Here is a 22973-nt window from a genome sequence, read left to right as displayed (position 1 = left end):
CCGTGCACTCTCTCTTCAGCGCTGTCCATGCAGTCTCTCATCTGTCTGTGCACTCTCTCAGCCCTGTCCGTGCCCCCTCTCTCAGCACTGTCCGTTCCCCCTCTCTCAGCACTGTCCGTGCCCCCCTCTCTCAGCACTGTCCGTTCCCCCTCTCTCAGCACTGTCCGTGCCCCCTCTCTCAGCACTGTCCGTGCCCCCTCTCTCAGCCCTGTCCGTGCACTCTCTCTCAGCACTGTCCGTGCCCCCTCTCAGCACTATCCGCGCACCCGTCCATGAACTCTTGCTCAGCACTGTCCGTGCGCCCTCACTCAGCGCTGTCCGTGCGCCCTCTCTCAGCGCTGTCTCTGCACCCTCTCTCAGTGCGCCCTCTCTCAGCGCTGTCCGTGCGCCCTCTCTCAGCGCTGTCTCTGCGCCCTCTCTCAGCGCTGTCCGTGCGCCCTCTCTCAGCGCTGTCCGTGCGCCCTCTCTCAGAGCTGTCCGTGCGCCCTCTCTCAGCGCTGTCCGGGCGCCCTCTCTCAGCGCTGTCCGGGCGCCCTCTCTCAGCGCTGTCCGTGCGCCCTCTCTCAGCGCTGTCCGGGCGCCCTCTCTCAGCACTGTCCGGGCGCCCTCTCTCAGCACTGTCCGGGCGCCCTCTCTCAGCACTGTCCGGGCGCCCTCTCTCAGCGCTGTCCGGGCGCCCTCTCTCAGCGCTGTCCGGGCGCCCTCTCTCAGCGCTGTCCGTGCGCCCTCTCTCAGCGCTGTCCGTGCGCCCTCTCTCAGCGCTGTCCGTGCGCCCTCTCTCAGCGCTGTCCGTGCGCCCTCTCTCAGCACTGTCCGGGCGCCCTCTCTCAGCACTGTCCGGACGCCCTCTCTCAGCAATATCTGTGCACTGTCAGCACCGTCTCTCAGCACTATCTCTGCACCTTCTCTCAGCACTGTCTCTGCACCCTCTCTCAGCGCTATCCGTGCGCCCTCTCTCAGCACTGTGTGCACTCTCTCTTCAGCACTGTCTGTGCCCCCTCTCTCAGCACTATCTGTGCACTGTCAGCACTGTCTCTCAGCGCTGTCTGTGCACCCTCTCTCAGCGATGTCTCTGTGCCCTCTCTCAGCGCCGTCCGTGCGCCCTCTCTCAGCGCCGTCCGTTCGCCCTCTCTCAGCACTATCTGTGCACCCTCTCTCAGCACTGTGTGTGCACTCTCTCTTCAGCACGGTCCGTGCGCCCTCTCTCAGCACTATCTGTGCACTGTCTCTCAGCACTGTTTGTGTACCCTCTCTCAGCCCTGTACGTGCGCTCTCTCAGCACTGTCCGTACGCCCTCTCTCAACACTGTCCGTGCCCCCTCTCTCAGCACTGTGTGCACTCTTTCTCAGCACTGTCCGTGCCCCCTCTCTCAGCACTATCTGTACACTGTCAGCACTGTCTGTGCGCCCTCTCTCAGCACTATCTGTGCACTGTCAGCACCGTCTCTCAGCACTGTCTGTGCACCCTCTCTCAGCACTGTCCGTGCGCCCTCTCTCAGCGCTGTCCGTGCGCCCTCTCTCAGCGCTGTCCGTGCGCCCTCTCTCAGCACTGTCCGGGCGCCCTCTCTCAGCACTGTCCGGGCGCCCTCTCTCAGCACTGTCCGGGCGCCCTCTCTCAGCACTGTCCGGGCGCCCTCTCTCAGCACTGTCCGGGCGCCCTCTCTCAGCACTGTCCGGGCGCTCTCTCTCAGCACTGTCCGTGCGCCCTCTCTAGCAATATCTGCACTGTCAGCACCGTCTCTCAGCACTGTCTGTGCACCCTCTCTCAGCGCTGTCCGTGCGCCCTCTCTCAGCACTGTCCGGGCGCCCTCTCTCAGCACTGTCCGGGCGCCCTCTCTCAGCACTGTCCGGGCGCCCTCTCTCAGCACTGTCCGGGCGCCCTCTCTCAGCACTGTCCGGGCGCTCTCTCTCAGCACTGTCCGTGCGCCCTCTCTAGCAATATCTGCACTGTCAGCACCGTCTCTCAGCACTGTCTGTGCACCCTCTCTCAGCGCTGTCCGTGCGCCCTCTCTCAGCACTGTCTGTGCACCCTCTCTCAGCGCTGTCCGTGCGCCCTCTCTCAGCACTGTCTGTGCACCCTCTCTCAGCGCTGTCCGTGCGCCCTCTCTCAGCGCTGTCCGTGCGCCCTCTCTCAGCACTGTCCGGGCGCCCTCTCTCAGCACTGTCCGGGCGCCCTCTCTCAGCACTGTCCGGGCGCTCTCTCTCAGCACTGTCCGTGCGCCCTCTCTAGCAATATCTGTGCACTGTCAGCACCGTCTCTCAGCACTGTCTGTGCACCCTCTCTCAGCACTGTGTGCACTCTCTCTTCGCACGGTCTGTGCACTCTCTCAGCACTGTCCGTGCCCCCTCTCTCAGCACTATCTGCGCCCAAACAGATTATTCACTTAAAGTGATACTGACTTCAGATATTACCTGCTGTAAATTGATTGAGAACAGCTAATTACATTGAGATCACTAGTGAGGATAAACACTGACTCATAGCTGTACAAGTATATGATTGCACATAAGTGAGGGGTCACAGCGCCCAAACTGAGGGGGAGCTTTCTATTGGAATATTGCACTTTACAGTACCCTCAGTAAGCCTATATTATATATGTGTAGCACTACAAAGTTAGCACAGTGTGTGTTTTTATTCACACATATCACACTTTGTTTTGTCAATTTATATGTTTTTGGTTTTAATATTTCACAGCTACAGGTCTTTTTAACAAATATACTCTAATACAAGTTATATTTTATGTATCAATTTAATGTTTGAGTGCGCCACTTCAAGTCCAATTCTTCTCTGTTTCTTTTTGTGTATATAAAGTCACCCTGCTGTTTAGTACTAGCGCCGGGTGTCTCTCCCCATACACATCTCCCAGGTCGTCGTCTTATAAAGCCATCTCATGGCTTCATTCCTCTTCCACATCGTCCCCATATAAGGCGTCTTGCTGTTTTACCCCCAGGCTGCACACACAAACACCTTATTGTGCACACGGTATCCTGGGATTTTGGCAGCACCGGTAACTCACATCATCCCCCCCCTCAGACACGCGGAGAGCAGACTGCAGGCTTTATTATAAAAATGACAAAATTACACTGCAAATGACCATTTCATTAACCCATCACTGACTGTGACTCTGCAGCGTTTTACCCCGGAAAGATGTAATACATTAGCGCATACAGGGTGGCCTGCAAACCATTTCTATTAACCCAGCAATGCCCGTGTCCTGCAGAAGCTCCACCCACAAACGTTCGTCCCTTCATCAGTAAACTTGTTTTAATGTTAAAGTTTCTCTGAGCCCGAGATTTGTACACGTTGCCGCCACCGTCCCGCAGAACCTGAAATCCGGACAGAGGGCTGCTGCACTCACGGCTGTCCATCTCATGCGGTCTCTTGCACCGCCTTCACAGTTCATCCTCAATTTTCCTGGAAACCCTCCGTCTCTGTTGTCGGCCAGACGGTTTTCCAGTCTCTTTCTCACTTGTCTCTTTCCCGGTCTGGTCTGTCTGATCATCTGTTTTCTCTTGCTGACTTATGCCGCCCGTCATCAGAATCTTAGCTTGGCCTCTTTCCTGCCAGGGAAAAATATAGACACGAGTTAGAGCGCAGGAGTCCCAGAGGAGGGTTTAAGTGGCCCTGTCTCTTATCCTTAGAGGGGCTCATTCACATAGTGCAGATTCTCAGTCGCATGAAAACGTAATGCGGTTACATCGTTGTTGTTTTTGTAGTGCCGGATGTATCATTATTTATAGGTAATATCAGTGATTCCTAAACGTTTTTGAATCACAGGACCCTAGAGTATCAGAATTTTTTTCACACCACCCCTAAGGCCCAAAGTTTCTTATGGAGAAATATAGGGGTAGATGTAATAAGTCTGTTGAAGTGATAAAGCAGTGATAAGTGTAAGGTGATAACGCACCAGCCAATCAGCTACAATATGTAATGATTGGCTGGTGTGTTATAACTTCTCCAGGCTTAATACACTGCCCCTTAGAAAGAAATATTAAATCAAGTAATTTGTGTTTATATGTCATCCTTAAGTGCAATTGTGTGGTGATCGTAAATGCAAACTCTTTCTCTAATGGGCAAAACCATGGCCCTCATTCCGAGTTGTTCGCTCGTTAGCTGCTTTTAGCAGCATTGCACACGCTAAGCCGCCGCCCACTGGGAGTGTATTTTAGTATAGCAGAATTGCGAACAAAAGATTAGCAGAATTGCGAATAGAAATTTTTTAGCAGTTTCTGAGTAGCTCGAGACTTACTCCTACACTGCGATCAGTTCAGTCAGTTTCGTTCCTGGTTTGACGTCACAAACACACCCAGCGTTCGCCCAGACACTCCCTGTTTCTTCAGCCACTCCCGCGTTTTTCCCAGAAACGGCAGCGTTTTTCCCCACACACCCATAAAACTGCCAGTTTCCGCCCAGAAACACCCACTTCCTGTCAATCACACTACGATCACCAGAACGATGAAATTTCTTCGTTAGGCCGTGAGTAAAATACCAAACTTTTTAGCAAATTTACTTGGCGCAGGCGCACTGCGAACATTGCGCATGCGCAGTTTGTGACTAATCGCTCCGTTGCAAAAAAAACTAACGAGCGAACAACTCGGAATGAGGGCCTATGTGCACTGCAGGTGGAGCAGATGTAACATGTGCAGAGAGAGTTAGATTTGGGTGGGGTATAGTGTTTCTGTGCAGGGTAAATACTGGCTGCTTTATTTTTACACTGCAATTTAGATTTCAGTCTGAACACTCCCCACCCAAATCTATCTCTCTCTGCACATGTTACATCTGCCCACCCCCCCCCCCCCCCCCCCCTCCCGCCCCTGCAGTGCAGCATGGTTTTACCCATTAGAGGAAAAGCTTGCTGTTGTGATCAGGTCTGAATTAGGCCCAGGACTTGCTTCCGTTTGTCCACATATTGTATGTTTAGCAGCCACCAGCTCTGGTTTTGTCCGTTACATTGACTATAAATAATTAGAATTTCACCCTGGACCACCAATCCGAGGCCACGACACACAGGTTGGGAACCACTGATTTAGGGATTTTTTTTGCTGCTGATATCAGGGGTCATTCAGACCTGATAGCTCGCTAGCTGGTTTTTGCAGTCCTGCGTTCGCATAGTCGCCGCCCACCTGAGAGTGTATTTTAGCTGTGCAAGTGTGCGATCGCCTGTGCAGCCGCCCTGTACAAAAAAAAAAAAAAACTTTGTGCAGTTTCTGAATTGCCCAGAACTTACTCAGCCGCTGCGATCACTTCAGCCTGTCCGGTCCCGGAATTGACATCAGACACACGCCCTGCAAACGCCTGGACACGCCTGCGTTTTTCAAACCACTCCCTGAAAACGGTCAGTTGCCACCCACAAACGCCTTCTTCCTGTCACTCTCCTTGCGATCGGCTGTGGGAATGGATTCTTCAATAAATCCATCACCCAGCTACGATCCACTTTGTACCTGTACGACGCATCTGCGCATTGCGGTGCATGCGCAGTTCTGATCTGATCGCAACGCTGCAAAAAAACGTAGCGTCCAATCAGGTCTGAATGACCCCCATCATACACTATGATACAGCAGATGGAGACACTGATTTGCAAACCTCACACAAGCCACACAGGTATTCATCTCTCTTCTTTCCCGTCACTCTCTCATCCGGTCCGCAACAGGGACCACACACCGGCGTACACTAATACGTGACCTAACTTACTACCTAGTGACTCCTGCCCTACACACTCCCCGCAGCAGCTGTCCAACGTGGCAGGCACGGAGCAGCTAGAGGGGCACTGCACTCACTACTCTATCCTTCTCCTATACACACCCACATATTAGAGAAAGCAGCGACGTCAGTTTCACTATATCTATAAATATCAAATTATAAGGTGTTGTCTGTTGTTGCCTACATCTGTTAAGAAGCACATCTGCTAATCACTCATTACATCGGTGCATTTCACTTGAACACCGGACATAATTAATGCACAGATTTGCCTCTAGCTAGGGTTGTAATTATTTTTTGCTTTTTGATGTTTCATGTGAGACATAAGCGGACAGGTGTTCCCTAATGCCGTTACTAGGGGACGATAAAGTCCCAACCAATCCGCTCCTGTCATTTTTCAAACACAGGTGGCGGGATGTACTAAAGCCAAAAATGTGGTAAAAACTCAGAGAATCCAGTTTTCTTAGTTTTTACAGCTTTCCCGTATGTACTAAGCCATTCCGGTACTTGAAGCCGGTGGGTAAAGTCACCTGTAGCTGACGGATCCAATCGGACAAAGTAGCAGCCAATCAGCTCCTGTCACTGTTAAAACACAGCCTTTAACATGGCAGTTAAGAGCGGACTGGCTGAGGAGCTGATTGGCAAGGCTTAGTACATAGACCCCAAATGCATCTTTCTCTTTGCTCATTTATTTTAATTAATATCACATTAAGGGGGGGGGGGGATTCAGTTGTTTTTGGGCACCCGTAAGTAATGGCGTCCGACAGGAACTATTCAGTTGAGGGTCTCAGTGAGAAAGGGGCACAAGGAACATCTACATGGATTTAGAATTTTTCCTGCCACCTGGCGTCTACTCCACCAACCTCTAACCTGGTGGCATGTGCCCGTTCATCTCCAGCAGCCAAACACAGATCCCTGGTATTATATTTCAAGACATATCAAGCTGAAAAGGGGCCAAAGTCATTTTGCAGCATGTGTTTCTTTTTTCCACTGAGCCGGTTTTGTCAAAGGGCGTGCCCTTTACTTCTGCCTGCACCCTCCTGAGGTGGCAAGCAGAAATCCGCCAAAAGTCTGTCTTTTGGGCTTCCTAATTACCACTGCGGCAGTGGGCTCAATACTTTGCACGGGCTTAGCTGCTTTACCCAGCTAATTCCGATGCACTAGGGCGCGACAAGCCTGATAAGGAATGGGTGCCCCACTGCCCGCATCAGTCACGCCCATCAGCAAAACAATTGTATATCGCCCATCAGGCTCCCCCAAAAAAACAAAACAATTGCATTCCCCCCCTAAAAGTTATATTTTAATGCCTAACACGCTATACTTAATTACATCTAAGCAGTGCCCTGAAAAGGGTTTTGTTTTTTTGTTGCACCCTAGCAATTTATCTTTCCCAGTATATAATCACTGCCGATACCACAGCCTCGGCCTCTTCCCTGTATTCTCTCATTAATGTCATGCGCTGGCTTTAAAAATCACGGTTTTACTTGTGCTCTTTAACATTAGTATACGGAGAAGAGAATGAAACGCGTTGGTTCCAATGACCCCACTTGAATTTTTTCACTCGGAAGTGACTGATTTGCGGCACCGGTTCCCCAATGCAGCCGCCTGATTCTGAGTCACAGGCAAAGTGTCTGTAGTAGCTGGCAGGCGCAGTATACTAATGCGTTCTACTAATGCGTGTGCAACCAGAAACCCGCTCCGCCAATGATTTTACCCCGGCTGGTGCAACCATCAGTGTCGGCACTTGAATCAGCCCCTGGGTGCAAGACGTCAGTAACAGTCTCCCTTCCCCGTACACATGACTCAAACGCACGGAGCTTCAGATACACTCCCACAAGATCCCTGTGATTCAGAATTAGCCCCACAGTGGATGGTAATCCTTTGTATTAAAGCCGCTGATACAGTAAAAATACGCGTCACTTACAGCGTATACAGGTCCTCTGCGCAAAATCACAATTGTAATGGGAATTGTACGGCTTAACAGGTCAAGACGGTGACGAATTCAGAAATGCTATAATGCGAGGCTGCAGAGCCTTCAGATAGATGGCACTGCAGATCCTGCAGGCAGAGGAGAAATGCTCTGCAACAGGAAATCCTTCTCTTCCAGATCTCCAGCTGCCAAAAGGCTGCACACCAATGTTATTAACGTGTGTTTTATACACAGAGATTTGCATGTTTGGATGATCTAGGTATTTCCCGGTATGAAATATAACAAAGAGAAAATCCCAGGAATTGAGCGGAAGGTAAATAACCCGGGGGCAAATGACAAGCCGTAATAGGCAGAAGTGACAGTTGGAAAACAAGTTCCACAAGAATATACAATGTAGCGATACACGTTTGGCTTTGTTATCATGGATTAATTACTACAGTTACCTGTTCGGCGTGTTCCGCTGCTCCAGTGAACCACAGAGCTATAGCGCACCGTTTACCCTCCGTCACCGCCCGTACGCCATGGGAATTCTCTCCGCCGGAGCTGAATAGGACCAGGCGGCCGCAGCGTGGCTGAACCTCTGCCTGCTCATTGAAATAAGACGGGAAGCAATGACATCAGTGGGTTACAGGGAAAACTGTCATTTTATGAATAAAGTTTTTTTTATTGCAATGCTCAAGCATGGCTCCACTAGCGCCAGTTCCTATGTTATAGCAGGGAATCAGGAATCTACCTGGAAATCAAATTTGTAATATGCAATTCGTTTAAGAAATAACCGAGATTCTTCCTTTTCAGTGTTTTACTAAAGGTTCCAAGAGAAATGCAATAACTGAGGTAGAATAGAACGGGTACAAAGTTATGTTAAATAACATACATCAGCGCTCAGGCTGTGTAATAATTAGTATATTTGTTGGCAATACACGGGTATTTTGTCTGAGAGCACTTCCCTACATTAGTGCTCCAGGCCCCCGTTCCGTGATTTCTGCAGGCATGTAAGTAAAAGACCCGACCACTACTTGTACATGCAAACCGGGAGTGGCATTTATGGCCGTCTACCAGTCACTAAAGCACAGAGGAGCTGTGACACTGCTGGACTCCCCCGCTATGGCGCTGGTAAGTGTGCGGCTGTACTTATACCGCGGAAGGGGTCTATTGGAAGAGCCCAGCAGAGTCCTGTCCCACGTCTGCATAAGGAACTGAGAGAAGGTGGGCATTTCAGGGTCAGTCATAGCGGATCGCAATTAACTCACCGTGACAGTCACGCCATCCTGTTCTGTGAAGAAGAGATCTCCACCTTGGAAGTGATTGTTCAGGTAGAGGAACGCACTATAAATAGAATGGTATAGAATGGATTAAGAATAAATCACAGATACTCACAAATAATATAGCCATTGCCTCACCTGAGACTAACCCACCTCAGCAGTTCCTTCACCTGAGACAGTAACCCAACTCAGCTGTTCCCTCACCTCAGACTGTAACCCACCTCAGCTGTTCTTCACCTGAGACCGTAATCCACCTGAGACAGTAACCCACCTCAGCCATTCCCTCACCTGAGACAGTAACCCACCTCAGCCATTCCCCTTACCTGAGACAGTAACCCACCTCAGCTGTTCCCTCACCTGAGACAGTAACCGACAACAGCCGTTCCCTTACCTGAGACAGTAACCCACCTCAGCCGTTCCCTCACCTCAGACTGTAACCCACCTCAGCAGTTCCTTCACGTGAGACAGTAACCCACCTCAGCCGTTCCCTCACCTTAGACTGTAACCCACCTCAGCCGTTCCCTCACCTTAGACAGTGACCCACCTCAGCTGCTCCTCACCTGAGACAGTAACCCACCTCAGCCATTCCCTCACCTGAGACAGTAACCCACCTCAGCCATTCCCTCACCTGAGACAGTAACCCACCTCAGCCATTCCCCTTACCTGAGACAGTAACCCACCTCAGCTGTTCCTCACCTGAGACAGTAACCCACAACAACCGTTCCTTCACCTCATACTGTATTCCACCTTACTTGTTCCCTCACCTGTGTCTGTAACCCACCTCAACCGCTCCCTCATCTGAGACTATAACCCACCTCAGCCATTCCCTCACCTGCGACAGTAACCCACAACAGACGTTCCCTCACCTGAGACAGTAACCCACCTCAGCTGTTCCCTCATCTCAGACTGTATTCCACCTTACCTATTCCTTCACCTGTGTCTGTAACCCACCTCAGCCGTTCCCTCACCTGAGACAGTAACCCACCTCAGCCATTCCCTCACCTGAGACAGTAACCCACCTCAGCCATTCCCTCACCTGAGACAGTAACCCACCTCAGCCATTCCCTCACCTGAGACAGTAAACCACCTCAGCCAATCCCTCACCTGAGACAGAAACCCACCTCAGCCATTCCCTCACCTGGGACAGTAACCCACCTCAGCCGTTCCCTCACCTTAGACTGTAACCCACCTCAGCCGTTCCCTCACCTTAGACAGTGACCCACCTCAGCTGCTCCTCACCTGAGACAGTAACCCACCTCAACCATTCCCTCACCTGAGACAGTAAACCACCTCAGCCAATCCCTCACCTGAGACAGAAACCCACCTCAGCCATTCCCTCACCTGGGACAGTAACCCACCTCAGCCATTCCCTCACCTGAGAAAGTAACCCACCTCAGCCATTCCCCTTACCTGAGACAGTAACCCACCTCAGCTGTTCCTCACCTGAGACAGTAACCCACCTCAGCCGTTCCCTCACCTCAGACTATATTCCACCTTACCTGTTCCCTCACCTCTGTCGGAAACCCACCTCAACCGCTCCCTCACCTGAGACAGTAACCCACCTCAGCCATTCCTACACCTGAGACAGTAACCCACCTCAGCCGTTCCTCACCTGAGACGGTAACCCACCTCAGCCATTCCCTCACCTGAGACAGTAACCCACCTCAGCCATTCCCTCACCTGAGACAGTAACCCACCTCAGCCATTCCCTCACCTGAGACGGTAACCCACCTCAGCCATTCCCTCACCTGAGACAGTAACCCACCTCAGCCATTCCCTCACCTGAGACAGTAACCCACCTCAGCCATTCCCTCACCTGAGACAGTAACCCACCTCAGCCGTTCCCTCACCGGAGACGGTAACCCACCTCAGCCATTCCCTCACCTGAGACGGTAACCCACCTCAGCCAATCCCTCACCTGAGACAGTAACCCACCTCAGCCATTCCCTCACCTGAGACAGTAACCCACCTCAGCCATTCCCTCACCTGAGACAGTAAGCCAATTCAGCCATTCCCTCACCTGAGACAGTAACCCACCTCAGCCATTCCCTCACCTGAGACAGTAAGCCAATTCAGCCATTCCCTCACCTGAGACAGTAACCCACCTCAGCTGTTCCCTCGCCTGAGACAGTAATCTACCTCAACTGTTCCTCACCTGAGACAGTAACCCACCTCAGCTGTTCCTCACCTGAGACAGTAACCCACCTCAGCTGTTCTCCACCTGAGACTGTAATCCACCTCAGCCATTCCCTCATCTGAGACTGTAATCCACCTCAACCATTCCCTCACCTCAGACTGTACTTCACCTCACCTGAGTCTGTAATCTACCTCACCCGTTCCCTCACCTGAGACTGTAATCCACCTCCCCGTTCCCTCACCTGAGACTGTAATCCACCTCAGCCATTCCCTCACCTGAGTCTGTACTCGACCTCAGCCATTCCCTCACCTGAGTCGGTACTCGACCTCAGCCGTTCCCTCACCTCAGACATTCTCTGCCTGAGACCTATCTGTTACCTGTAGTCTCTGTGTATGTATGCAGGGGGCTCTCTCCAGCACCGCTTCTCTTCTGGGTCCAAGATACAATTATCTGAATGTACAGGATGACTGAGATCTGTGCGTCCCTCCTGTTCTCCTGACATACACAGTGACAGGAAGAGAGAGAGATATGAGGAAAATATTGTGGGAACCCAAATATAGGAATCAACTGAAATTCTGTTCCAATAATTTAAAATACAGTCTACACATCCAGGATCAATGGCTAAATTCACACAGGTGTGCACTAGTGAGAGATTCCAGATATCTGTAAGGGAGAGAGAAAAGGAAAAGGGGTAGAGGGAGAGAGACGAAGGGGGAAAGAGTGACTGAGGCGGAGAAGGGAGGGGAGGGAGAGAAGAGAGAGGGAAGGGGACAAAAATAGGGAGAGAGGGGGATAGAAAGAAGGGGAGTGGGAGAGAGGGACGGAGGTGGAGAGAAAGAGAGAGGAGGAGATAGGGAATGGGAGTAAGAAGAAAGAGGGGGGTGGAAGATAGAGGAAGTAGTGTGTGTGTGTGTGAGGGGGGGCGCGAGTGGGAGAGGGCATAGGAGACAGAGTGGTAGAGGGGGGAGAGAGAGAAGGATAAGTGCGGGTTGACAGAGGGAATGTAATAGGGAAAAGAAAAGGAGCAGTAGCGGGGAAGGATACAGAGGAAGGGAGGACAACTGTAGACAAGAAGTAATGCCATGTGGTTTGAAGTCACATGACTACCATCAGGTGAGTATAAAGAACACTTCGGACAGGTGCAGGGTGCCAGACACTCTCCTTACACAGACACCATGTCACTATACACAGGGGTTTTACCGTCAATGGCCGACCGACACACCAGCTGGGCGTACGAGAAGTGCAGAGTCTTCGTGTCAAAGTAAGCCTGCGTCAGTACACGAGCCCGCTCGGTGACGTGGTAATAAAGGTGCGTGTGGCTGAGGTCCAGTGCTCCTGATGACGCCATCTGCACACAGACCCAACAAGACAGGTATAAGAACATCGCTATCAGCCCATCTGCTACAGAACCGAGGCTCTGCCTGACGCAAAGCAAATGTAACAGAATACAGCGCACCCAGGGATAGAATCGCCCTTTTCTTTCCTGCAGTAGTCCGAATGGAGACGTCAGTTACTGAATGTGATAAAGGTTCATATAATATACTGTAGGTGAGAGGAGTCCAGGTGCAATCAATCAATCAGAGGCAGCTAAACTGTGCATATAGGGACGTAAGCTAGCCATACACAGAAGCAGATCCTAAGGGCCGAGTCATCCGTTCAGTACCCTCCCCCATAGCTTATGGCAGAAGCCATGACACCCCTGGGGACCACCCACTGCCCGTACTTTCATGTCCCGCACCACCGGTAACTGACGCTCCCCCCGTATCTTACAATGGCCACGGACGCAAAACGATACTCCAGTATTGCAGCCTCCAGTCCTCGTGCGTAGCCCCGCCACCACCCGGTACAGGCAGTTACATTGACAGCTCCTGTAGTCCTGGCCGGGGGTGACGTGTCGCTCTTCACTCCAGGCTACTTCTACTCAGTCCTGAGTCTGACTCCTCATAGCTGTAATCGCAGCCCACAGGTAAGGTGGATGCACAGTGCACTGAGGGGGTCATTCAGAGCCGGCTGCATTAGCGGCCCGCAGCGCAGTTTGCCGATGGCGGCAAACTGCGAATGCGCAGCAGCCGCGTGGCCACACACATTGCAGTCGCATCCCCACTGATGCCATGGGTAACCTGCCCAGTTTAAAAAAACAAACAAACAGGATGGGTGCGACCGCAATGTGACGGACAGCGATGGGCGTTTGCAGGGAGGCAACGCGGCGTTGGGGGGGGGGGGGCAGGAACGTTTTTTGGCCCGGCTGCGTGGCGTCACATGCAGCAGCTCTGAAAAAAATAAATGGCTGCCGTCTGCCTGACAGCGCAGCCAGGCTGAGCTGCCAGGAGTCAACCTTAGTTCCAATGCGGACGCATCGGGGAGGCGGCATCATCCTGTGCTGGGCAGCCCCCAGCATGTGCAGAGATGAACGCAGATACCATTAGGCTGTGGTATACACAGGTGCTGTGGCTGGCCAAATTCAAGCCTTCATTACATCAGGATCTAACCAGCCGCAGAACCTGCACAAATTAAAGGTGTCCCGGATTAAAGGGTTATTACGGCCAGCCGACCCTTAATCTACAGCGCTGTGTAGTATATTGTTACTTTATGAATAAGCAGAACAAGAACTGTAAATGAAAGGTATCCGGTCTCTAGGTCGACCGGGTTCCTAGGTCGACATGACAAAAGATCGACATGAGTTTTTCACAATTTTTTTGAACTTTTTCATACTTTATGATCCACGTGGACTACAATTGGGAACGGTAACCTGCCCGAAGCATGCGAGGGGACACGGTGCACTAATTGGGGTTCCCGGTCACTCTACGCAGAAAAAGACACCCAAAAAAGTAAAAACCTCATGGCGACCTTTTGTCATGTCGACACAATGCTTGTGTCGACTTTGTTACTGTCGACCAATAGTGGTCGACTTAGACACTGTCACCTAAGTGTGCTCGACCCTATGAACCACACCCAAATGAAAGCCCAGGTAGCAATATACAAAACATATTATAAACCATTCCTTCATAGATAGGTTCTTAGTGCTAGGAGTGTGCATCTGCATCTCTCTTCGGGTTCTTAGTGCTAGGAGTGTGCATCTGCATCTCTCTTCAGGTTCTTAGTGCTAGGAGTGTGCATCTGCATCTCTCTTCGGGTTCTTAGTGCTAGGAGTGTGCATCTGCATCTCTCTTCAGGTTCTTAGTGCTAGGAGTGTGCATCTGCATCTCTCTTCAGGTTCTTAGTGCTAGGAGTGTGCATCTGCATCTCTCTTCAGGTTCTTAGTGCTAGGAGTGTGCATCTGCATCTCTCTTCAGGTTCTTAGTGCTAGGAGTGTGCATCTGCATCTCTCCAGTTTCTTAGTGCTAGGAGTGTGCATCTGCATCTCTCTTCAGGTTCTTAGTGCTAGGAGTGTGCATCTGCATCTCTCTTCAGGTTCTTAGTGCTAGGAGTGTGCATCTGCATCTCTCTTCAGGTTCTTAGTGCTAGGAGTGTGCATCTGCATCTCTCTTCAGGTTCTTAGTGCTAGGAGTGTGCATCTGCATCTATCTTCAGGTTCTTAGTGCTAGGAGTGTGCATCTGCATCTCTCTTCAGGTTCTTAGTGCTAGGAGTGTGCATCTGCATCTCTCTTCAGGTTCTTAGTGCTAGGAGTGTGCATCTGCATCTCTCTTCAGGTTCTTAGTGCTAGGAGTGTGCATCTGCATCTCTCTTCAGGTTCTTAGTGCTAGGAGTGTGCATCTGCATCTCTCTTCAGGTTCTTAGTGCTAGGAGTGTGCATCTGCATCTCTCTTCAGGTTCTTAGTGCTAGGAGTGTGCATCTGCATCTCTCTTCAGGTTCTTAGTGCTAGGAGTGTGCATAGGCATCTCTCTTCAGGTTCTTAGTGCTAGGAGTGTGCATCTGCATCTCTCTTCAGGTTCTTAGTGCTAGGAGTGTGCATAGGCATCTCTCTTCAGGTTCTTAGTGCTAGGAGTGTGCATCTGCATCTCTCTTCAGGTTCTTAGTGCTAGGAGTGTGCATCTGCATCTCTCTTCAGGTTCTTAGTGCTAGGAGTGTGCATCTGCATCTCTCTTCAGGTTCTTAGTGCTAGGAGTGTGCATCTGCATCTCTCTTCCTCCAGCATAGTATTAGAAGCCTCAGCATGACAGCACCTCTTGATATATTTAGTAGTAGGATGTGCAGTCCAGGTCCCCCCCTTTTTCCTCTATGTGTGTGTATATATTGTACACTGGAAGGCAAGGCTTCCTTCCTCTGGTATTGGCACCCCTCCCATTCACCCTCAGGTGTTTTAATTAGCTGGGTTCCTGCATTTCAGATCACACAGTGGGGGTCATTCCGAGTTGTTCGCTCGCTAGCTGCTTTTAGCAGCATTGCACACGCTAGGCCGCCGCCCTCTGGGAGTGTATCTTAGCTTAGCAGAATTGCTAACGAAAGATTAGCAGAACTGCTAATAAATAATTCCCTGCAGTTTCTGAGTAGCTCCAGACCTACTCACAGACTGCGATCATCTCAGTCCGTTTAGTTCCTGGTTTGACGTCACAAACACGCCCTGCGTTCGGCCAGCCACTCCCCCCCGTTTCTCCAGACACTCCCGCGTTTTTCCCTGACATGCCTGCGTTTTTAGCACACTCTGGGAAAACGCTGTTACCACCCAGAAACGCCCCTTTCCTGGCAATCATTCACCGATCAGCAGTGCGACTGAAAAGCGCCGCGCGAACAACCGCAAAACTGCTAAGTTTTTAGTTTTATAACTAAGCGCATGCGCCCTGCGTGCCTTGCACATGCGCAATTAGCAACAAATCGCAGCATAGTGAGAATCGGCAACGAGCGAACAACTCGGAATGACCCCCATTGAAAAGACCCTATTTAGAGGTAAGTCCTGAATAAATGTATAGAATGTGATAGTATTAGGAATGTTAGGGACCCATGTGATGAAGTCACCTGGCCGCGGTACATGGGCCCGCATATTTGCGCAAATGTGTGCTAAGAACTTCAATTATTACTCCATGTTAATTGTGAGGGTTTAGTTAAATTATTTTTACTATCCGTGTTCTCAGTGCTAGGAGTGTGCATCATCATTTCTCTTCCTCCAGCGTACGTCAGAAGCACTTTGCTGTAACAAAATCAATGATCACACGAAGAACCGCTGTTACAAGAAAGACTGGGGCTACCTGCGACATGGAACCACAAGCCCCAGCATCCCCTGTGAAAAAACGTTGGGATTAAACAGCCACAGGACAATGTAACAGAACAGCACACGGTGTACTCATATGAGGCCAGGGAGGTTAATACATCTCCGTATACGTTACTCAGCAGCTCTCCCTAGTGTACTCATACGGATATTACAAGTCACCGGAGAAGAGGTCCCTGATTATACTAAGGCACAAGGCTGCATGCCTATAGCGGTCTATAGGTCAGGGAAATCCATGGTGACCTCTGGTATATTATAATTAGTGACCTCTGATGTATGTATTAGTGTGCAGTACAATAAATGCGGCTGCTCGTTGAACTGATCGTAATAACAGCAGCAGAGATAACGGGCTGGGGGAAAGGCCTGGCTGAGTTAGGGGGAGCTTTGTCAAAACTTGGAGAGATATAAAGTGGAGAGATACCAACCAATCAGCTCCAAACACAGCCTGTAAAATGGCAGTTAGGAGCGGATTGGTTGGTACATTACCTCTCTCCAGTTTATCACTCTCCTCCTCAGTGTTGATCTGCTCAGCAACTGCACCAAGCACAACATTTCCACGTTCCCACGCAAGCCCCATATGGTCAGAACTGCATTTCATACCTGCATATGGTTTTAGTCGATTATAATTATTTCTTTTTGGTTTGCTTTGGCAATATATTTTTTATGAATAACATATTGTTATTGGAGATTCCCATCTTGACCTCCAGTGGGGCCCATATTATTCTAAGGGGGACATTTACTAAGCAGTGATAAGAGCGGAGAAGTGAGCCAGTGGAGAAGTTGCCCATGGCAACCAATCAGCACTGAAGTAACATCTATAATTTGCATACTATAAAATGATACAGAGCTGCTGATTGGTTGATGGGGCCACTTCTCCACTGGCTCACTTCTCCGCTCTCATCACTGCTTAGTAAATGTCCCCCTAAGTTCTGCATTGTTCAGACTCCCAGACCAGCCATTGTCCTTCCTATATATAGTGTGTTACAGAAGGTCTTCTGTTCCCCGAGTCATCCTGCAGATGGTGGGTTGTGGAGCAGGCACATTGCAGGACAATAAGCCATGGCTGTGAAAGCAATGATAGAACACGTGTCCAGGTTGGCAGATTACCTGCAGAGCTCGCAGAACACTCAGACCTTGGATTCTCTCGTGAGAGGTGTGAGGCGATTTCCTTGCCCTGAACCCGTCCTCAGATGCTTCAGCTTCCTGGGTGAACAGAGGAGAGATGGGTGGCAGTGGAAGACCGGTCCATGCTTCACATACGGTCAATTATCCCCCATTACACTTACCTGCACCAGGTTGAGCAGCGAATCACACTCATCCTCGCTGAGGACTCCATCCAGGGTGGCTCTAGCTGTCCCATTCATCTGTCTCGGGGTCAGGGTGATTGTCACCTGCTCATAAGGAAGCTCCTCTGCAGGACAGAAAGGAACTTACATCAGATGACGGCAGTGATACTGAGGTGTTAGAGACACCACATCACATGACTGCAGCGATACCGAGGAGCAAGAGCCACCACACCACATAACCGCACCCACCAACGCGCCAAACTTATACTGAGGAGACTCTGCATCACATGATCACACCGCCAAAGCGCCGCACTTCTATTAAGGTAGGAGAGAGTCCGCATCAAATAACCGCAGCACCAACGCGCTGCACTTATACTGAGGTGAGAGAGACACCACATCACATGACCGCACCCATACTGAGGGGCAAGAGGCTCCGCATCATATGACCACACCGAGTAATCCCCTGAGGAAGCCTCATACTCACTCCCATTCTCCTCCGCAGATTCTCTCTCTGTCCTAGTGGAGAAAGGAAATCCTGGTTACTATCACAGAAAACCCAACACACGGAGAAGTAAACATGGCTGCTAGTTCACAACATTAACTGACCTGACTCTTTCCCTAATACTCTCTGGTATAACTTCCTCTGGTGTCCACACATCCTGGAAACACAACATTACAATTACATGGTACATAGAGTGGGTTTAGTATGAAATACCTACAATCAAAATCCCAACAAGGACAAAATACAGACCTTTAAAATGTCGACAGGTCAAAACGTTGACACAAGGTTTTCATAAAATTTTTTGTGAGTATGTCAACATAGGTTGACATGGACACCGTATATGTGTACCGCTGTGCTCGCCATGCTTCGGGCACTGTTATATTCCCCCTCCGGGTCCACTTGGATGGCAAAGTATGAACAAGTCAGTTTCAATAAAAAAAAATAATTAAAAACTCATGTCAACATTTTAAATGTCGGTATTTTGATTGTAGGTAAACTGACAGCATCCCCATAGATTGGCTGTATATCTATATAATACGTAGCATCTAAGATGGCGCAGACCCTCTACCCACCAGCGGCTCTGAATGTCGGTATGGAGAGGGGTTATTCCAGGAGAAGAGAACCAACACAGGCAAGCATCACAGCGGGGCCAAGAGGAGAGGGATGGGACAGGGACGAGCTGAGGAGACCCGGCTACCATTTTACTAGTTACTAATAGGGTACATCCATTCAGTACAACACTGATACAGGAAGACCAGAAACCCGGCTTAGTTATGTGAGCATAGGGGGAGGGGATGAAACAAAAGCAGGGGTGTCCCTACCCATGGGAGCTTACATTCTAAGGGGAAGGAGCGGGAGCATTGGAAAGATGAGGGGGTAAAGGATGTAGGAAGAAGAACCAGCACAGATTTGGTAGGCTACATCAAACTGAGCATTTTAAGAAAGCAATTGAAGCAATGTAGGTTGGGGAGTGTCTGAGAGGAAGGGAGAGCGGACCATAGGTTTGGGGCAGCACGGGAGAAGTCTTGGAAGCAGCAGGAGGGAGAGATGGTGACCAATGGGGAGCAGAGGAGACGGTCACCGACTGACTGGAGAAGACGAGTGGGAGTGTGGAGAGAGAGGATGTTGGAGGTGTAGGAGGGAGAGGATATGGGAGGGGGGAAGATATTTGATCTAGAATGCACACAATGGAGGGACCTTTTACACCAAAGCACATTCTCAAGTGGAGCAGGGTAACTGTACTGGGAACAGGATATCAGGCACACGCCGTGAGATAGGCTTGCAGAGAAACAAGGGTCCATGCATTTGCTGATCAGTTACAGGGAAGAACACCCAAAATCCAGTAACAAAACATGAAACTGACCGGGTCCTGGAATGAGATGTCCAGATGTTCCATAGCATAATACAGAAGTTTCTTCTCTGACAGAGTCTGGCGCACATATGACGCTATGTTCTACATACAAACACAAGACAAGGAGACACATTTAGGAAGTGTACATACATGACCAGAGAGGGCAGCACATAGAACACGGTATAACTGGAAGACAGCCTGATAGCCCAGGCATAGGGGTATATTCAATTGCTGTTGAAACTGCCGTCTTGTCAGAAAGACGGCAGTTTTCGACTTTCTCAGGTCGGAAGGGGTTCCCACCTATTCAATCCCCGACTTGTCGGAAAGCACGTGGATCGGCGGAGTAGCCGCAGATTTGCATGCTTCTGTTGGAAACGGGACCAAATTCGACAGGTTTTGGTCCTGTTTCAGACAGACAATCTCAATCAGACTTTAAAAAAAAGACGGATTGAGCTGGGCGTCCCCCCGGCCAGGCTCCTCACTCCCGGCAGCGCATCCCGGCCGCCTCAGACAGCTCCCCCAGCCGCCTCAGTCAGCTCCCCCCGGCCGCCTCAGACAGCTCCCCCCGGCCGCCTCAGACAGCTCCCCCCAGCCGACTCAGACAGCTCCCCCCGGCCGCCTCAGTCAGCTCCCCCCGGCCGCCTCAGACAGCTCCCCCCGGCCGCCTCATTCAGCTCCCCCCGGCCGCCTCAGACAGCTCCCCCTGGCAGCCGTCGACAGCAGCAGCAGGACAGGACACCGGGAACGGTCAAATCAGACAGTTGGATTTGGCCGCTCATTGAATAGGGCTTGTCGGATCCATTCCGACAAATGCATGTCGGAATGGATCCGACTTTAATTGAACATACCCCATAGTAACACACAAAGGCTTTCACCTTCAGGCAACTTTAATCTCCTGGTGTGTATATACAACATCTACTAAGTACATTGCATTATCATTCATAAACACCTCTATGTATTTTACCACTTTTTTTTATATTTACTGTATATGATAGGATATAGGCGACATTACAATCTGAGGCGGTCACCCTGGTAGATGTATTCCGTAACCGAGTGCCTATTTACCTACTTCTATGGTTTATTATATTTCATGTTCAATTTTAGGGGTTTAAATGTCCCACACACTAAACTAAAGCTGAAATTCAACATTGTAAAACTTAAGCTGGGTACACACTGATAGATATATCTGCAGATCAATTGATCGACAGATATATCTATGGATGGATCGGGCAGTGTGCTGTGCATACACACTGCCCGAGCCGTCGGGGACTGACGTCATGAACTGGGCGGGCGTGTACACCCGCCCGCCCAGTTCAGCTGCCAATCACCGCCGGCCGCCACAGCATGTGTACGGGCGTCCGGCTGGTCGCCCGTACACACAGCGATGCGCCAATATATCGGTGGATATTTTGGCCGTCGGCTGTGCTGCGGGGCTTATGCGATATGTCTGTGAACGACGGAGTTCACAGACATATTGCCCGTACACACTGGGCGACGGACCCGCGATATATCGGCCAGTGTGTACCCACCTTAAGACAATAATATATGTGGTAGGTAGTCATAATTAATGCTTAGAAGCAGAAAATAATGTGCACTCTTCGTGGTTAAATGTTACTGTTTATATGCGCGACTCATGTTACAACAGAATGGACATAGGCACTGAGGGGACTTATATATTTATTTAAACCTGCTCTTCTAATTATTTTTACAATATGATTGTTATCCATACACTTAGAAGACCATAAACTTATGACTGACACACAGAAAACTGAATGTTAACCAAACTATATATCTAAAATCACTTTTTACATGACTCGCGTTATATACAAACGTGACTCCCGTTATATACAGACGTGACTCCCGTTATATACAGACGTGACTCGCGTTATATACAGACGTGACTGACTCGCGTTATATACAGACGTGACTCCCGTTATATACAGACGTGACTTGCGTTATATACAGACGTGACTGACTTGCGTTATATACAGACGTGACTGACTCGCGTTATATACAGACGTGACTCGCGTTATATACAGACGTGACTCGTGACTCGCGTTATATACAGACGTGACTCGCGTTATATACAGACGCGACTCGCATTATACAGATGAGACTCGCGTTATATACAGACGAGACTCGCGTTATATACAGACGTGACTCCCGTTATATACAAACGTGACTCCCGTTATATACAGACGTGACTCCCGTTATATACAGACGTGACTCCCGTTATATACAGACGTGACTGACTCCCGTTATATACAGACGTGACTCGCGTTATATACAGACGTGACTCGCGTTATATACAGACGTGACTCGTGACTCGCGTTATATACAGACGTGACTCGCGTTATATACAGACGAGACTCGCGTTATATACAGACGTGACTCGCGTTATATACAGACGTGACTCGCGTTATATACAGACGTGACTCGCGTTATATACAGACGTGACTCGCGTTACGTTTCTGTCCCCAGCCACAGAGCTCTGATAGAAATTACTCACACCTGTAGAATCCACATGAATTAATCAATGTAGGCCCGATTATCTTCCCGATTAACGGTGAGGATGTATAAAATATCTGCTGACGATGGCCATATAATACGTTCATAAAATATTGGAACCCGCTTCCACAACTTCCATATAATGTTTACAAACGCGGGAAATCGATACGCAATAAATATATCTATTATCAATGGGTGTGGTATGTTAGATAGAATAGACTTAGGTCGACAGTGTCTAGGTCGACCACTATTGGTCGACAGTAAGTAGGTCGACATGGTTTCTAGGCCGACATGGACTCTAGGTCGACATGAGTTTTTTTACTTTTGGTGTCGTTTTCTTCGTAGAGGGACTGGGAACCCCAATTAGAGCACCGTGTCCCCTCGCATGGCTCGCTCCGCTACCGCTGTGATCGGCACACGTTACCGTTCCCAATTGTAGTCCACGGGGATCGTAAAGTATGAAAAAGGTCAAAAAATGAAAGAAAAAAAAAAAGTGAAAAACTCATGTCGACCTAGAAACCATATTTGACCTATTTACTGTCAACCAATAGTGGTCGACCTAAAGACTGGATTCCATTTTCAATGATCACACTACGATCTTTAAGCAGCATAAATATACTAAAATGTTAGCGGTTAAGTGACAATTTTTATATATATAACAATAGAATGACCAAATTGCGCTAAAAATAAACCACCTTAGGCACAATAGTCCTTGGAGGGACCAGCAGCTATTCCCCAAATAGGTCCTGTTGCCAGTTGAGAACCAGTGGTTTAACGATGTAAATGGTTGTATGGGGAGCACTTGGGTAAAAGTTAATGTCTCTTAACGGTTTTTCCAAGGAAAAACTCCTTTAGGTTGAATGTAGCCACGGAAAAGTAGATGTTTCTGGAAAAAACCCTCTCACCAGAATCACCCAGACAGCAAAATCACCCGTTAGTCCATATCCTTTATAAAAATTAATTTATTAAAAATCTTTTTGTAGAATTATATTGTAAAGCTCTTACACTTATCTTGACATTCGTGGGAAATGAGATCTTATTGGGACTTGCTGTCCACCACAGCCGGGGAGGAGTTCCTAAGACAGCTTGTCCGCCATAGTGTGACTGTCTTAGACATAGTGGGTGGACAAGCTGTCT

The 22973-nt window shown here is 49.6% G+C and overlaps 1 protein-coding gene across 1 annotated transcript in view; it reads right to left on the bottom strand.

Moving 5' to 3' along the window:
* Positions 1 to 3037: 3037 nt before the first annotated feature.
* Positions 3038 to 22973, bottom strand: part of P3H3 (prolyl 3-hydroxylase 3) — a 34932-nt gene continuing 14996 nt past the window's right edge. The window contains exons 6-15 of the mRNA XM_063962467.1: positions 19341 to 19430; positions 18082 to 18134; positions 17960 to 17991; positions 17476 to 17600; positions 17297 to 17392; positions 12224 to 12371; positions 11401 to 11518; positions 8875 to 8950; positions 8068 to 8208; positions 3038 to 3557 (exon numbers count right to left, since the gene is read on the bottom strand). Of these exons, the coding sequence (XP_063818537.1) occupies positions 3390 to 3557; positions 8068 to 8208; positions 8875 to 8950; positions 11401 to 11518; positions 12224 to 12371; positions 17297 to 17392; positions 17476 to 17600; positions 17960 to 17991; positions 18082 to 18134; positions 19341 to 19430 (1047 nt within the window). The 3' untranslated portion in view covers positions 3038 to 3389. The remainder of the gene's footprint in view (positions 3558 to 8067; positions 8209 to 8874; positions 8951 to 11400; positions 11519 to 12223; positions 12372 to 17296; positions 17393 to 17475; positions 17601 to 17959; positions 17992 to 18081; positions 18135 to 19340; positions 19431 to 22973) is intronic.

This window comes from Pseudophryne corroboree, chromosome 3, assembly GCF_028390025.1.
Source record: "Pseudophryne corroboree isolate aPseCor3 chromosome 3, aPseCor3.hap2, whole genome shotgun sequence".
Taxonomy (NCBI): Eukaryota; Metazoa; Chordata; class Amphibia; order Anura; family Myobatrachidae; genus Pseudophryne; species Pseudophryne corroboree.
Note: the sequence above shows the minus strand (reverse complement) of the source record. Positions and strands in the feature narration are given on the sequence as shown.